Here is a 15,534-nt window from a genome sequence, read left to right as displayed (position 1 = left end):
TAGATGACTTAGAATGTCCTAAAAAATGAAATGGAGGAATTTTTCGAGAAAATAGCAATTTTTATTTAAAATGAGTAAAAAACCCCCTTAATTGAAAAACTATCATGAAAACTCAGCGTAGGGGTTAGGTATTTTTTACATATAATGTATATGCAAAGTTTGAAATAAATCGGTTAAGTATAACTCCACAAATCATGTTTTTTCCAGAGGCATTTTACAAAAAGCTTCGTCACCGAGTCGCTTGTCGAAATTTTTGCATGGAACAATTATAGAATGTTATTCAAATGATACATTATAATGTACAAAAGCTTTGATCAATTCTTTACTATTCTGTGGTACTTGTTGTTAATGTAAATCACATCACAAAAAATCACCAGTCAAGATCATTATAGTACTAGTTAATAAAGTTAGCAAATATTTGACTGATTTTGTGAAGTGCACGTGCGAACATGCAATGTAAGCTAACTGCACTGCTGTATCCCTAAAAGAAAATGCATTCAAAAAATTAAAATTTTTGAAATGCAACTCTTTTGTTATATTGATACACAAGGATCTCGAAAATATGAAAAAATGATTCCAGCATGTTTTATGCCATTATTTTTTGCTTCGATTTTTCAAAATTATTTTGGTCAAGTCTCCCCAGTCCTTTTATAACTCTTAAAAATGAAATTAAATATTCTGTACAAAACCATGAATATGCCCAATGCTGTTGCATACAGTGGTAACCCGATTTTATCTGCACCCGATTTATCAGCCCCCGATTTCATCAGCGTTTCGTCCCGATTTTATCAGCATCATATGAAAATTGATAGTTGATAGTTTGATGGGCTCTAGCAGACGAAGTTGAATTCGAGTAAATCCTTTCTTGGGCATATATTTCTTATCTTAGAGATCCAAAAAATGCAAAAATAAAAATATTAAAGGGAACTTAAAGTACATAATCAGAAAAGGCTATATCTAAGAAACAAAGAAGAATATTTTAAGAACTTCTGTTTATTAAAAAGACAGAAAAATATATGTATTGTATCAATGTCCCTATTTTATCAGCTTGAAATTCCCCAAGTGACTGTTAAAAACGGGTCTTTACTGTATTATATTTTAATGACTTTTGAAGAATTAAAAACTTTTTTAGAGATTTACGTAGGTTTAACTAAAAAGTCTACCCATGTTCCCTTAGGTGGGGGACATGTGGATCCTGCTAGTTGTCGACTCTTTTGACCTTGGGTATTGGTTAGCTCGGGCAACGAGTGCAGGTCTGTCACCAAAGAGATATTTAATTAAGGTTCAAGAAACCTTTTTTGAGCATGTGTAAGAATTGAACGCTTAGTAGTATGCGTAGAAAAAATTGGGTTCAGCTCTGTCACCGGTTTGTCCATATAAAACCTTCTCAAAACTCTAAAAGAAGAATATCAGTCGATTTATTAGATAATTACGATTCAAATTATTCCAAATAGTTGGAGGAAAAACAATTGATCGATCGGAATGTTGCTTTTGAAAAAGTGGCTATGATTTTTTATCACACTGTACTGGGGCACGCATCAAAACTGCGCAATGAAAAAAAATGCAGCTACTTTTTCAATAGCACCATTCAGATCGGTCAATTGTTTTTTGCACCAACTATTTGGCATAATTTGAATCGTAATTATCTAATAAATCAACTGATATTCCTCTCTCAGAGTTTTGAAAAGGTTTTATATGGATAAACCCGTGAACACAGGGTTTCCTACGCATACTACTAAGCGTTCAATTCTTACACATACTCAAAAAAGGTTTCTTGAGCCAGCGATGCCAAAATCACAACAAAGGTTCGATTATGTTCGGGTTACGTTACAGCATCTGTGTGCGGCTAGAACGTACTATACCGATTGGAAATGGCACGCACCAGAGGCGACGCGTGGTTTCACCGTCAACCTGTTCAATATATCACAAAGGCCCACAAAACGTCACAATCATCTTTAATTTGACTGCATGAGACGTTTTAGATCAACTGATTATTTCTTGTTTATCTCTTCTGACGTTACTCGGGTTGATGGGATTCTCTGTTCGAAAGAGCTGAGTAAAACACATTTGTTGCCAAAGCCCACCGGTAAATTGTCAAACAAACGTCTTGTAGAATGCTTAAAAGAATGAAAAATATATAACATACTCGAGAAGCGAGCAATTTAAAAGATATCTGAAGTAAAATTTAAGAAAAACAATCATGAATAAAAGTATGATCGAATAGAGTTAAAATAATCGAAGCTCTTTTTGAACGGCTGAAAACGCTTATATTGTGCCAGGGCCTACTTTGATACGTTTGAATATTGAATATGATCAATTTTCACTCAATGAATTCGAATATTTGTAAATCTATCATTGAATATTTATAAATCATGACATGATATGACTTAACTTTAAATGTAGAATCTTATGTTCTACACACCAAGAAATAATCGTCGTTCTGTATAAGAATGATTGAAATATTTGTCATCCGGCTTCCCTCCAATTCTTTCAAATGGCATAGAAATTTGAATGTGCCTCATGCAATTCGTTGAATCCAGAAAACAATATTTTTCTCGTAAAATATCGTTGGCATGAGACATCCAACATCAACCCGTTCATTATTACAATAAACGCGAAATCATTCGAACAACCCTTGATTTGAATTTATGTCCATTTTTCACTCTCAGTAGACAAGTTTTCAACATGTAAATGCAAAGAGAAAACAATTTCTTTGGAGTAAAAGTAGACGGTTCATTATTATCGTTGAACCAACGAAATACATACACGCCTAAAACCAATATGCCCCAAGTGCACCAACATTTGTTTAGGCTACCAAAGAAAACATGCGTTCGACCGACTGTTATGAACGTACGGCGACACGCGCTTAAACATTATAAGCCACTCTCGTTTGCACACAACTCTAACGCCCATATGGACATCGCACCAATGAACACTGGTTCAATATTTGACTTGAACCGGTGCAAAATGAAATAGAAAAAGCCGTCGCATATGACACTCACGCTACTGTTCCAGCCGTCGCTCATGCAGCTGCTCTATCCATTCTAGAGCATGCGGTGAGACTACGAGATGCGTGCATGTTTGAGGTTGAACCGATCATGGGAAGACAGATTTTTTTGAAATTAACCTGTTTGATATGATGGGTTGATTGATCGTTCGGATCAAATTGTCGAACTTTCCTATAAATGAATTTGCGTGCTGCTGTTGTTGTTTTATTTTAACCTTCCGGCAGTCGCGCTAGTGCACTGAGTGCACGCTGCTCTGAAAATCTAGCGAAATCATCTTAGAGCAGCTGCGACTACTCGTTCAGTGTGCCATTTGCGCGACTTCCGGAGGATTAACTAAAAATGGGTTTCGGGTCATCAGATTTCGCTTACCTGTTCAATGAACAGGTTGAACGTACCGACACGTCGCCTCTGGCACGCACACAAGCATATCGTTCAGGAATCAGCCCTTTCGGGTCGGTGTGGTCTGTTCGGGTCGAACCAGGCGGACATTCGGTTCGAGCAAACCTTATGGAGTATAGTGAATAAATATTTTTTATGTCCTTCGCCCGTCTAGCTACTCTGCATAATAATAGAGAAAAAAATGAGGATTTGCATGATCCATATCCTAATGAATACGAATGTTGACTAGAATAGGGATGATCGAATTCTGTGATAAGATGACGATGAAACAGCACAGTCGTAGGAAAAAGTTCGCGAGTAAGGACTAACACTGCTAGTATCCGTTAATAGTCGATTGATCCGGTTCGGACCTAGGAGACAAACATGAGATTATGAAGAGACCGAAGCAGATTAAATGCGAAATTTTTCAATTGTGACGTAGACTCCAAGGCGATGGTAGGATGATTTTCCTACGGCGCGCCGACAATTTTTACCTGCGATGCGCGGTGGGCCGGCATGGTGCGGTGCGGCGGCGCATCGGCGCACACCTCTAGTATACAAGATTAGATTTCTGTGCTAGTCGCAAGTCACCCTGCGAGCGAAGTGTGGACGAAGATGACGAAAAACAACCCACCGTTGCGCCTTTCTAGACGAGAATGGAGATTCTCGTGTCCGCGGTCGAACGAAAGCCTGTACGTTCGCCGCGATACTTTTGAACCCATCATTCTTCCTCGTAACCATCGCATCACACAGCTGATCATTCCCGACATTCACGAACGTTTGAACCACCAAAACTACTCCACAACAATCAACGAGGTTCTACAACGCTACCTTATTTTCTACCTACCATGCGGTCCGGAGAGAGTGCCAGTGGTGCAAAAATAATCGAGCCAAACCGCAACCTCCAGCGATGATCTCGCACGTTCTCGTCTGGCCGATTACAGCCGCCAGTTCACGCACACGAGGGTGGACTATTTTGTTCCGATTCTGCTTGTAGTTAGGCGACACTCGGAAAAACGGGAGGGGGTTCTTGCCACTAGCGCCATCCACCTGTAAATCGCTCACACACTGATTGCCGATTCTTGCGTTATGGAAATTAGAAACGTCTTGACAAGAAGAAGAGTACTGGATATCATCTACAGTGATCTTGAAACTAACTTCCAGGCTGCAAGCAAGGTGTTCAAGCAGGCGATCGAGCAGCTCGATTTCAAAAAACTGGCTACGAATTTACCTTCAGTCGCACCCAGTGGACCTTTAATCCATCGGGCTCGCCCAAAATGGGAAGAACATGGGGAATCCGTAGCGTGAAGCTGAACGTGACCAAGCTGCAACACCCATCCACGAAATACTGCAGAACGCATTGAGATGAAAAATATTTCATTTTAGGGTCAGCAAATGGCTGTCTTCGCAACACATATTTTAGTTTTTTTTCTCGAAACAAGACATTTCAAGGGCATTGCTTTGATTTTCCTACGCTTATTTGAGCATGATATGAAAGGTCACGAAGTACAGTGAATACCCATTTTTATCAACCTCTTGGCATATATTAGACTAAGATAATAGGGACATATTTTTCTCTTTTTAATAAACCGAAGTTATTAAGTTATATTCTTCTTTAGTCCCTTGACGTAGTTTAATAACCCTTTCTGATTATTTCGTATCAATTTCTTCCAGCGCATTTTTTTTATTTTGGCATATATTGCATTCTAAGAAAAATAAAATATGATGAAGAAAGGATTCACTCGAATGTTGCTTGGTTCTGCTGCTAGATCCCATCAAACACATTTTCATAGGAGGCTGGCAAATTCGATTCAAAAATCTGACAAAATCGGGCATTCACTTTATTGTACAAATAACTGAAAATTTTATCATAGTTGGGTTATAATGGGTTAACGACTTACCTGGAACCTCAATTTCATCAGGATCTTCATCTTCGTCGAAATCCGACCCAGAAGAATCCTCATTTTCCTCCTCGCCGTCGAAATCATAGGAAAACTTTTTGGAGCCCTGTTGAGAGAAACAAGTACAGTAACAGTAATTATAGCAAACAATCGATGCAGATTAGGCGTTGCAACGGGATAATGCGTTTGATTTCGATGTACGTGTCTATGTATCAACATGAGTTTGGGCGGAAGCGCGTTGTTATTGGAGTGAGTTCAATAATACCCCTATCAATAATCCATGTGGTTAGTCGAAGAGAGATATGTTTAGAGATCTAATATTGCACATGGCATGGGCACTTTACTGAATCTTGCCGATAGTTAACCAGGAATAATTTGAATCATTCAAAAACTTGTTGAAGCTACAAAACCGAGAATGTGATTGTAATTTATTAATTGTAGTATCAATAGCTTTAATGAATTGAGATAGAGGATTTTGTGAGATTGATAAAAAGCATGTTTCCTCAGTTGTCCATATTGCCATCATATATTCGTCAACTGCATGTGCTTTTTCTATTTCATTCCACTTCCTGCAACAGCACAGGCCTGTTATGTACACACAACGTGCATGCTGTGTGATGGACAGGCGAACGAAAATTATGGGAGCTCCCTTCACACTATACGCCATACGTCGCTGGATTTGCTCGACTTTGGGTGGATGGCGCTAAGAAATTTTCCTTCAAGACATTTTCCACAGCTAACTGAGTATTTTCTGAACCAATACAGCAATGACGCCACGCCCAAGAAAATTTGCAGGCTTTGATTCCAATTTCAAAAGGCCGCCAGCCGAAGGAATAAATTTGCCGGTTACTGAGCTGCGTTTGGTAACTGACGTTTCCTGATTCTGGCAATGTTTTTATGTGTGCATGAGATTTTTTGTGGTTATGTTAATATTTTTTTTACTCATTATAAAAAATCGAGTTTTTATTACGGAAGGAAAAGGTCTTGACAACAATCATTGAGTAAATTAAATGATAACTAACTATTTAGGAAATAATATTGAAAAATAGGAATCCAAAATAAAAAAAAAACTCACCGTTTTGCTCATTTTTTTCTCAGCAAGAAATCACTTTTCAAACCAATGGAACACTTTTGCTGCCACACTGAATTAATCGGGAATAGGCACGAACTTTAAGCAACACAATCCCCGTAAAATACCACTGAAAACTTCACTTGGAATCGTGAAAATTTCAATTTTTTCACGCACCTGCACTAACTAAAAAATTGCCAATCTTGAGGTACAGACACACGACACCTTTCCGTTTATATGACCGAACCGAGCTGTCTCTTGAATGAAACTGTTTGCTGAACTTCGATGGTGATGGGATTTGTTTACTCATTTCTCACCACGAGATCTCTCACGTGTCACCAGTCTCAGAAGATCAAGCGCAAGTGTGTGCGTGGAATATTTTTTTGTTTTGATTTCAATTGTCAAAGGCAAAGATGCTGTTTATGCTTAAAGGTGCGCCCAACGTGAAGCCAATTCCAGAGAGAATTGGGAGAGAGACGAATAGACGTCCATCTTCAGCATTCAACTTGTGTAAAATCTTTAACGATTTCGAAGATAGTTGGGATATCCAAACCAGGTGCGCTACTGTCGTCATGTTTTTTTTTGTGACTGAGTTCGACAGAATTAACAGCGGTTATTGCTCTACCCAGTCAAACTAGTCCGGGGCCGGTTCGGACTTCCAGCATGAATTCCAGCTCAAATGCATCAACCGATAGAGTCGGAATCGGTTGTTTTCTTTGAACAAGATTCCATACTGAATCAATTCAGGATTTCGAACCGGTTACGGAATGGATTAGACGGATAGTTGGGATAGGTTGGTGTGGCGCCGCTAGTGTTTATCGTATATTAATTCAAATATTTACACACGTTTTTTAAATATTTTTGTTCGATTATGGATGTCTGTTCTCTGTGCCGTAGTGATGTCGAGCATACAGATCTGCGATGTACATTGAGAGCAATTGGGTCATTAAATGAGAAAAAAATAATAATTTTTTATTACATAAATTGATACAACTGATTTTCGTGATTACAGTAATGTGTTTTCCAACTCAGAAAACGTGAAAATAAAATTTAAATTTAAAATAAAGAAATCGATCGTGAATCGACCAAAGGGCCGAGGTTGCAATGATATCGAATCGAGAAAAATAGGTTTGAAAATTCGCTTTAGAAAATTAAATCGTATTTTACCAGTGTTTGCATACTGCGCTTTCAAATGTATTGAAACACTTTAAAACAATACAAGTTTTCGAAAGCATAACTAAAATGTTTTATATATTAACTTTTTCGTTGACAAAATTGAAAATTATTTGTGTTGTTATGAAATGTTGATTAGGCCATTTTCGAGTCACCCTCTTGTTTTGACGACTCTCAATTTCGCCCTGCAGTGTCGCCAGAAAACAAATATCAAATGTGGTTTTCGCCGTGCTCGCCGGAGGGGAAAATTTATTCCCCCGGGGCGTAACAAGCATTTGGTTTTTGTTTACGGCGATTCTGCTTACGGGCCTTGTAAACAATGATGCTGTCAATTTCGCCCATATACGCTACCTTAGAAGGCTATTTGTTTACAGTTGAAAGTCGGATCCGACGTTTTGTTTTTTTATTGATTTTCATGAAATGTGAGACATTTATAAATCGATCGTGAACCGACAAATGGGCGAAACTAACAAATATACACAAACAGAGATTTGATTAATATCTGAAAGAGGAGTAAAAATACTTTATAAAAAATATAAAAACTCATTTATAAATATTTCACACTTCATGAAAATCAATAAAAAACAAAACGGCGGATCCGACTTTCAACTGTAAACAAAAAGCCAGGCGGGTTACGCCTCTGCATTTCTATAGTAGTGTATACAGGCGAAATTGACAGCATCATTGTTTACAAGATCCGTAAACAGAATCGCCCTAAACAAAAACCAAGTGCTTGTTACGCCCAGGGAGAATAACAAATTTTCCCCTCCAGCGAGCACAGCGAAAGCCACATTTAATTTTTGTTTTTTGGCGACACTGCAGGGCGAAATTGAGAGTCGTCAAAACAAGAGGGCGACTCAAAAATGTCCTAATCAACATTTCATAACAACACTCGGCGAAAAAATCTGTTTTCAATTTTATCAACGAAAACGTTATTATATAAAACATTTTAGTTATGCTTCCGAAAGTAGTATTGTTTCAAAGTGTTTCAATACATTTGAAGGCGCAGTATGCAAACACTGTTAAAATACGATTTAATTTTCTGAACCGAATTTTCAAATCTATTTTTCTCGATTCGATATCATTGCGACTTCGGCCCTTTGGTCGATTCATGATCGAAATGAGTTTTTATATTTATTATGAAGTATTTTTACTCCTCTTTAAGATATTAATGAAATCTCCGTTTGTGTACATTAGTTATTTAGGCCCATTTGTCGGTTCACGATCGAAATATGGTGACAGTCTTGATTTGACATCAGAAGCATTTGACATATCGAATTCCACGACAAATGATGCCCTGTCAGAAAAAATGAATACATGTTTTCCCGGTTTTCCAGCAGGGTTATTTTTATTTGACATAAACACCATCCAAAGCATATAGTTTTTTTTTTCATTTTGGGTGTTGTCTTGATAGGCCAGATGTAAACTGCCGCAGTTTTCCTATGTATGGTTGTCTATGTTTACATAATATTTATTAAAAAAAAAAAACAAAAAAAATCGTTTTTACGTATTACAACTATTTTTTTTTAAAAATAATGTTATATTATGTATATTGAACCTAAAATTTATCGAATGGAATGGAAAACTATATATAGCTTTATGACCCAATTGCATGCGCTCTAAAATCTGATTGAATGGTAGGGTTCTTAAAGCGTTAAACCCTAGGAGCCGATCACTCTAGAAATGTATAACAAATTTGCACCAAATTAGAAAAAATGCATTTGATTTCCATTTTTGCATCAACTTTGCACTCCCTCGCAGAAATGTTTGTTTAACAAACGTCCTACGCTGATTGTTCGAAGTTTTGTTGAATGTAGGGCTAATTTTTTGTAGGGTTTTGACGTCTTACACGCAACGCAAAATACATTGCACGCAACGCAAAATACATTATGAATTTCGATTTTGATGGAAAGAAATGCATTTAATTTAGCTGATTTTAAAAAATGTATCACAAGTGATCTGCCCCTAGGTTAAACCCCATCATTCATCAGAACAACGACAGTTAAACCCACAACGCTTACAACACTGTCATTTCGAGAAGGGATGTAGACGCGATACTCTATCGTGAAGAGACTGTTGGCCTTTTTTTAAATCATTCACGACTACGCGCAGTTTATCTGACTGGACTTTCTAATCTCAGTCCCGGCCGAGTAACGTTTTGTCAGCTCCAGCGCAGCAGTTATTCTGTTTAGCAGTTTCTTTTTGGGCCGAAAGCGGATCCATCTTGTTAAACCTTGACTCGTAGTGGCTGCGAGACATTGGGGGGATATGGGATAGGTGTATCGGAGATAATATCTTCTCTCTCCGAAAGTACCAGATGTTCCTCTTCCCTATAAAATTCATCTTGGGGGGGTATCCATACCGAAGAGAACAAAACGCAGTTGTTTCCCGGTGTTGCATACAATATTTAGAACAACTAAATTGTATATAAAAATGAGTTACACACCTTTAGTGTGTAAGCAAAAGAGATTAACTACTAGAGGTCGCATGTCGCTGTTAACACTGAAAATTTATCATCTCGCTCTTACATATGCTAGGCCCATTAGTTTGACACATATTGCCCCGGGTATACACCTGTCAAAGTAATGCTAGACCCCATGTTTCAGTCCGTGAATACATGGAGACAGTAGCGCTTTGCTTCCTCTAGTAGTTATAATCTCTTTTGTGTAAGCCTGAAAAAAGTATATAAAACTTTTGGAAGCTGTGATGTACGTCTTTCAGGCTGCGATAATCTTCAAAGTGTTCAGTTCCATTTTCTCCATCTATAAAAAGAAGTTCCTCTTCGTAATCTCCGTCATTTTTCATTTTTATTCCACATTAAGATTTTTTTATATTTATTATATAAAATGGCGAACGTTTTCTTGCGTTTTCGCTACCATAGAGCCGTATCTTACTGGTATGTCCTTTGCTGATTGGGCAGCACGGCTCAGTTATTTCTTTATTGTGAATAAAATTGATAATGATGATAAAATCGAAATAAAATGGGCTTATTTTATTACGATGGGAGGGCCAATACTTTTTTCTCAGATCGAATTTTTGCATCCTGCTAGAAATTTTGACGCTATTCCGTATGAGGAATTAATTTCCAAGTTAAGTGCTAGACTTGACAGGACTGAATCGAATATGATTTAGCGTCTTAGATTCAATATCCGTAACCAGCAGCTAAGTGAATCTTTAAAAGATTACACCGAGGGGAACGACACGCTGTGATTTGTTGATCAAATAAACTTATAATTTAAAATTCTGATTAGATTTATAAAAATTGGTATTGGTTAGATCAAAATGGATTCGAATTTACTTCGACATTACTTGATAATGGTTTGGAATGGCCGAGGGTAGTTTGAAATGTGTCATAAAAAATAAATTGAATTGCTCGAATTTCACGTTTTGACAGTTTCAGTGCTCGATAAAATCAAAACAAAACATCGCCAGCAGCATAACTACAGGAACAAATCAAAACAGAAACATAAATTTTGTTGCCAGAATTATTGAAAGTTTCGAAAATAGAGCATGCAGAGTTGCCAGTTACATCAAATTGATCGGAATTCGAGCAAAATTGGATTGAGATTGGTTAAATTTGTTGAATTTTTTTTTCAAATATTTTAGCAATACTCGATGTGATAGAAAATTGTATAAATTTTCTAAAATTGCCGAAAAATGAAAATTCATGCAAAATCGAACGGAATATAACAATTATTCTGAAGTGACGTTCCCCTCGGATTACACCTTGTCACTCCGACTGCAAGCAGAATTTTATGGTTTTGGCGAACACAAGGACCTGGCCATTTTGGACAGGATTGTGGATGGTATAAGGTATAATGACTTGAGGAAAATAATGCTGAGTGAAGATAAATTGTCAACCTTTAACGTAAATTTTTTTGGAAGCTTGGGAGATGACAACTGTCAATTGGGTCATTAAGCTATATACCGTTTTCCATTCCATTCAATAAATTTTAGGTCCAATATACATAATATAACATTATTTCAAAAAAAATCGTTGTAATACGTAAAAACGATTTTTTTGCTTTTTAAAATAAATCTTATGTAAACATAGACAACCATACATAGGAAAACTGCGGTTGTTTACATCTGGCCTATCAAGACAACACCCAAAATGAAAAAAAAAAAACTATATGCATTGGATGGTGTTTATGTCAAATAAAAATAATCCTGCGGGAAAACCGGAAAAAACATGTATTCATTTTTCTGACATGGTATCATTTGTCGTGAAATTCGATATGTCAAATGCTTCTGATAGTGTTAAATCGAGACTGTCAACATATTTTTTTATTTTAAATTTTATTTTCACATTTCCTGAGTTGGCAAAAAACATTGTTGTGATCACGAAAATCAGCTTTATCGATGTATGTAATAAAAAAAGATTTTTTTTTCTCATTTAATGACCCAATTCCAAACCATTTTCTGATACACATGACCAAAGTCCCTCTAAACAAGGTCCTAGTATGCGTCAAAACTGTTAGTGGTAGTGAACAGGGACAGCCTATAAAACCTGGTATTGATGACGTAGACACTACCATTCGCCCATAGAAACTGTCACACATACGAGCGCAGAGGCAGTTTTAGTTTTGACGCATGCTGGGACCTTCCTATATAAGGACTTTGACACATGACGATGTTTTTGCAATGAAATCTATACCTGCTGTTGGCAGAGGGAAAGTATCAAGATCGTAATGGTAATAACCATAATATCTATTGTTTTATGATTGTTTGTAGGGTAAACGCTACTGTAGATTTCTATCCGGGTAGGGAAGCCCAAAATCGATGTGAATACCAATAAATCAGAAGATCTGGCCACTCTGTTTCTACGTGCTGTTTGTTCGAATGAGGCCACCGCCACCTTTACCATCTCGAATTAAATCATGGCTCGAAATAAAAATATGTTGATTATTTATAACGATAACTACCGTGAAAAAATACAAAATTCGCTGTTTGAGGTAAATCAATGGAATGTATGAGTTATTCGAATACAAATTTTCAGTTTTGTAGACAGCAGTTGAATGTGCTACTAGTAATAAATATGTGCTTTTTGTAACGGAGAAGCCTATAAAAGATGTTTCTGCAAAGGTTCTGCATTCTTATAGTAGTATTTACAAGAAGATTATATTCATGTAGGTTCAGGTTGTTCTTACTGATATGCTGTAGTTATTATATATTTTCGTGTTTATATTTACAGCTACTCTGATTCTGTTGAAGCTATATTGCTAAAAATCACCGAAATCCAACAATGGAATTTCACACCCAGTCTTATAATTATGGAGTCAATTCATAAGATGATCAAAATCTGCGACGACGTGCATTATATTTACCGTTTGCTGTTTTCGACGGCTTTAGATGCTGTTCAAAACTTTTCACGAAAGCAAAATGACAAATGCATTTGTATTTTTGGATTTTCCCGTGATATACTTAGATCAGAAAATATTGCAATAGATATGTTTTTCAGAGAATTCAAAGTACTGGACGCAGAAGTGTTAAATGCTTCTTTTAATATTTTAGATGCTTTTATAGTGTAGACGAATTAAATTACATTACTGATATTTGAATTTATTTTTTGGTAAATGTTCCGAATTGTAATTTTATTGAATACGGTATAATAGCATCGATTATTTGGAATTATTTCCAAAGGGCTTATTTTACGAAAACTTATGAGAAAATCTGAGGGAAATACTAATTATGGGAAACACTAATAAAGTATGTAGGTTAAACTGTTTAAACTATGGAAATAACGTACACTGAATCTTTCAGTAATTCAGCGTCGTTAATGTACACCTTCACTATAGTATACATTTAAGTAGGGTTACCAAATAGACTGAGAGCAAATTAAGGACATCCCTGCCAAATGTTTTGCCAGTTGTGTCACTTGATCCAGAATTCTGAAAAAACAGTCGAAATTCTGGCTAATTTTCTAGCGGTTCAACTGGGAGTTGTATCTCAATCGAGACAAATTAGAATAGTGTAGTGCCAATACCGAACTTTGGCCAAACCTCATATTGAGCTATCCAACAAATTTTGGTTACTTCTGAGTAAAACAAATTTTGGTGGCCATGAGTCGCAGAGAGTATGCATTACCAAAAAAATCGCTGGAAGAAATTGAAATTGATTCTTTTGGAATAAAATTGATCTGAATAATTTAATACAGGGTGATTCGTCATGACGTTTTTTTTTTAATCTAGTAAAAAAATTGAAAAATGTAGTAAATCGCGAATTGTTCATTTGTCAATCAAAAGAACATTTTTTGCCATTTTTTGTTTGAAAACAATTTCTTTTAAATGTTGACCATGTTGTAGCTTCAGGTAGTCCATTCGACTGGCCTAAATTTTGATGACGGATTCGAGTATTTCAAGTGGTATCTGGCTAATTACTCGAGTAATGTTGGTTTCCAATGCTTGGGGATGTTACCGCCGCTATATTTTCCTCACTGCATGCTGGACGTGGTCGATTTGTTTGCTAATCATCCAATAACGAGAACTACAACGCTTACTTTTTGGTTGTATGGTGAATAGTTGAGTCAGTTGGCCGATTATGTCGACCATATTATGGTCGAAGTGCACTAAACACATTTCCCATAGATCGCTGATTTCCGAAATATAGTTGAATAATTTGAAGATGGTGAGCCAGTGTAAGTCGTTCCATTATGAAATGGCAAACAATACTAAACTACAATAGCATGACAGTTTTCAGTTAGTACCCGTCTGGGAGGGAGAAACAGACTCAATAAATGTGAATGTCATAGCCAGCCAGAACGAAACTGTCACTCCGAGCCACAAAAAAGTGTTCATCGAGGAAATGAGAGTATTGTTATCATATGTTTGCTTGAAAATGTTTCCGAACGATGAATTTCCTTGATTTTTTGTCTAGATTGGGTAAATATTATTAAAGCTTTTTGGTGATTTTAATGCCATTTTGAAATTAGCCAGATAGATTTTTCGGTAATCCGTGCTGCCACAATCAAATAAATTGTATTTCTATGTATTCAATGATGAATAAGAATTTAGATGCGTTCAAAAGTTTCGAGCATCGTTTTAAGACAATATTGCGATCTTGCTATAATGTAAAATAAACGCTAATTTTATATGAAAATTTCAAATAATATTTACATTTTAAGCTCAATGAACTACGCCTAAAATATATTTTATGCTTGTTATAAAACCAGTTATGGAAATGTGACGACGCTGTAAATGTTCTCTACTCCAAGAAATGGGAATATGGAATCAAAAAATATGCTGTGACGTGCACGTTTTTTGGTAATTCAAAAATACTTTTTGGTTTAAAATAATTTATATCATCTTTCTATTTAAAACATGTCATAAAAGCTATTTTCATATCTATAGTAAAGACAAGTAATAATGGTGTAAATCGTGCGAAGAAAGTTTTAAAAATTTGTGACTGATTTAACAATTTTAGAATGAGTGACACCTCGCTAGTCAGATTTGATGGTTCTCCAGTTTAAAGTTTCTTTTGAGAGTATACAGCGAAAATGAAAATCTTCAACGGCTTAGATGCATGCTAATAAATATAAACAAAGTTTCGAAAAAAATTGGCAAGTTACTTCGACGTGAAGTTTGACATCGACATAATATTTTTAACGTTCGGGTGCTCATGCAGCTTAATCTGATGATCAGAATCATGAAAAAATTCCATTTCTATCTATTAGTTAAAATCTTACACTTCGAAAGTTATTTGCAAAATAACCTTGGCTAAATTTGACAGTTCGACGGTTAAAATTGTTTGATGATGTAAAAAGAAAGGTGGAAACAGTTTTCTGTACTTTATTTAGGATGGCAATATTTTTCAGTAGTAAATAAAGGGGAAATATAAAAACGAAAACATGTTATATCAAACGTTTTTTCGTTTATTTCATTATATGGATATTTACGTTCCAAGGCTGCAGCCGTACCTATATATATATATCTACCTATCAAATACCTATGCATTGGTCAACATTTCACAAATCAGATAAAAATGCCTCTACCGGCGAGTTTCCTTA

The 15,534-nt window shown here is 36.2% G+C and overlaps 1 protein-coding gene and 1 long non-coding RNA gene across 4 annotated transcripts in view; one reads left to right on the top strand and one right to left on the bottom strand.

The window, feature by feature from the left end:
* LOC131693166 (protein strawberry notch) overlaps nt 1-6,628 on the bottom strand; it is a 60,350-nt gene extending 53,722 nt beyond the window's left edge. For all 3 annotated transcript variants that reach the window (XM_058980776.1, XM_058980777.1, XM_058980778.1), the window contains exons 1-2: nt 6,363-6,628; nt 5,288-5,393 (exon numbers count right to left, since the gene is read on the bottom strand). In XM_058980776.1, coding sequence (XP_058836759.1) covers nt 5,288-5,393; nt 6,363-6,374 — 118 coding nt within the window. In that variant the 5' untranslated portion in view covers nt 6,375-6,628. The remainder of the gene's footprint in view (nt 1-5,287; nt 5,394-6,362) is intronic.
* A 5,710-nt stretch (nt 6,629-12,338) lies between these two features.
* On the top strand, nt 12,339-13,090 carry LOC131694332 (uncharacterized). Its single transcript, XR_009306458.1, has 3 exons — nt 12,339-12,484; nt 12,537-12,658; nt 12,724-13,090. It is a non-coding gene; the product is annotated as an uncharacterized LOC131694332 (long non-coding RNA).
* The last annotated feature ends 2,444 nt before the right edge of the window (nt 13,091-15,534 follow it).

The sequence above is a fragment of the Topomyia yanbarensis genome, chromosome 3, assembly GCF_030247195.1.
Source record: "Topomyia yanbarensis strain Yona2022 chromosome 3, ASM3024719v1, whole genome shotgun sequence".
Lineage (NCBI taxonomy): Eukaryota > Metazoa > Arthropoda > Insecta > Diptera > Culicidae > Topomyia > Topomyia yanbarensis.
The sequence above is the reverse complement of the archived record's forward strand: the minus strand, read 5'-3'. Positions and strand labels throughout refer to the sequence as shown.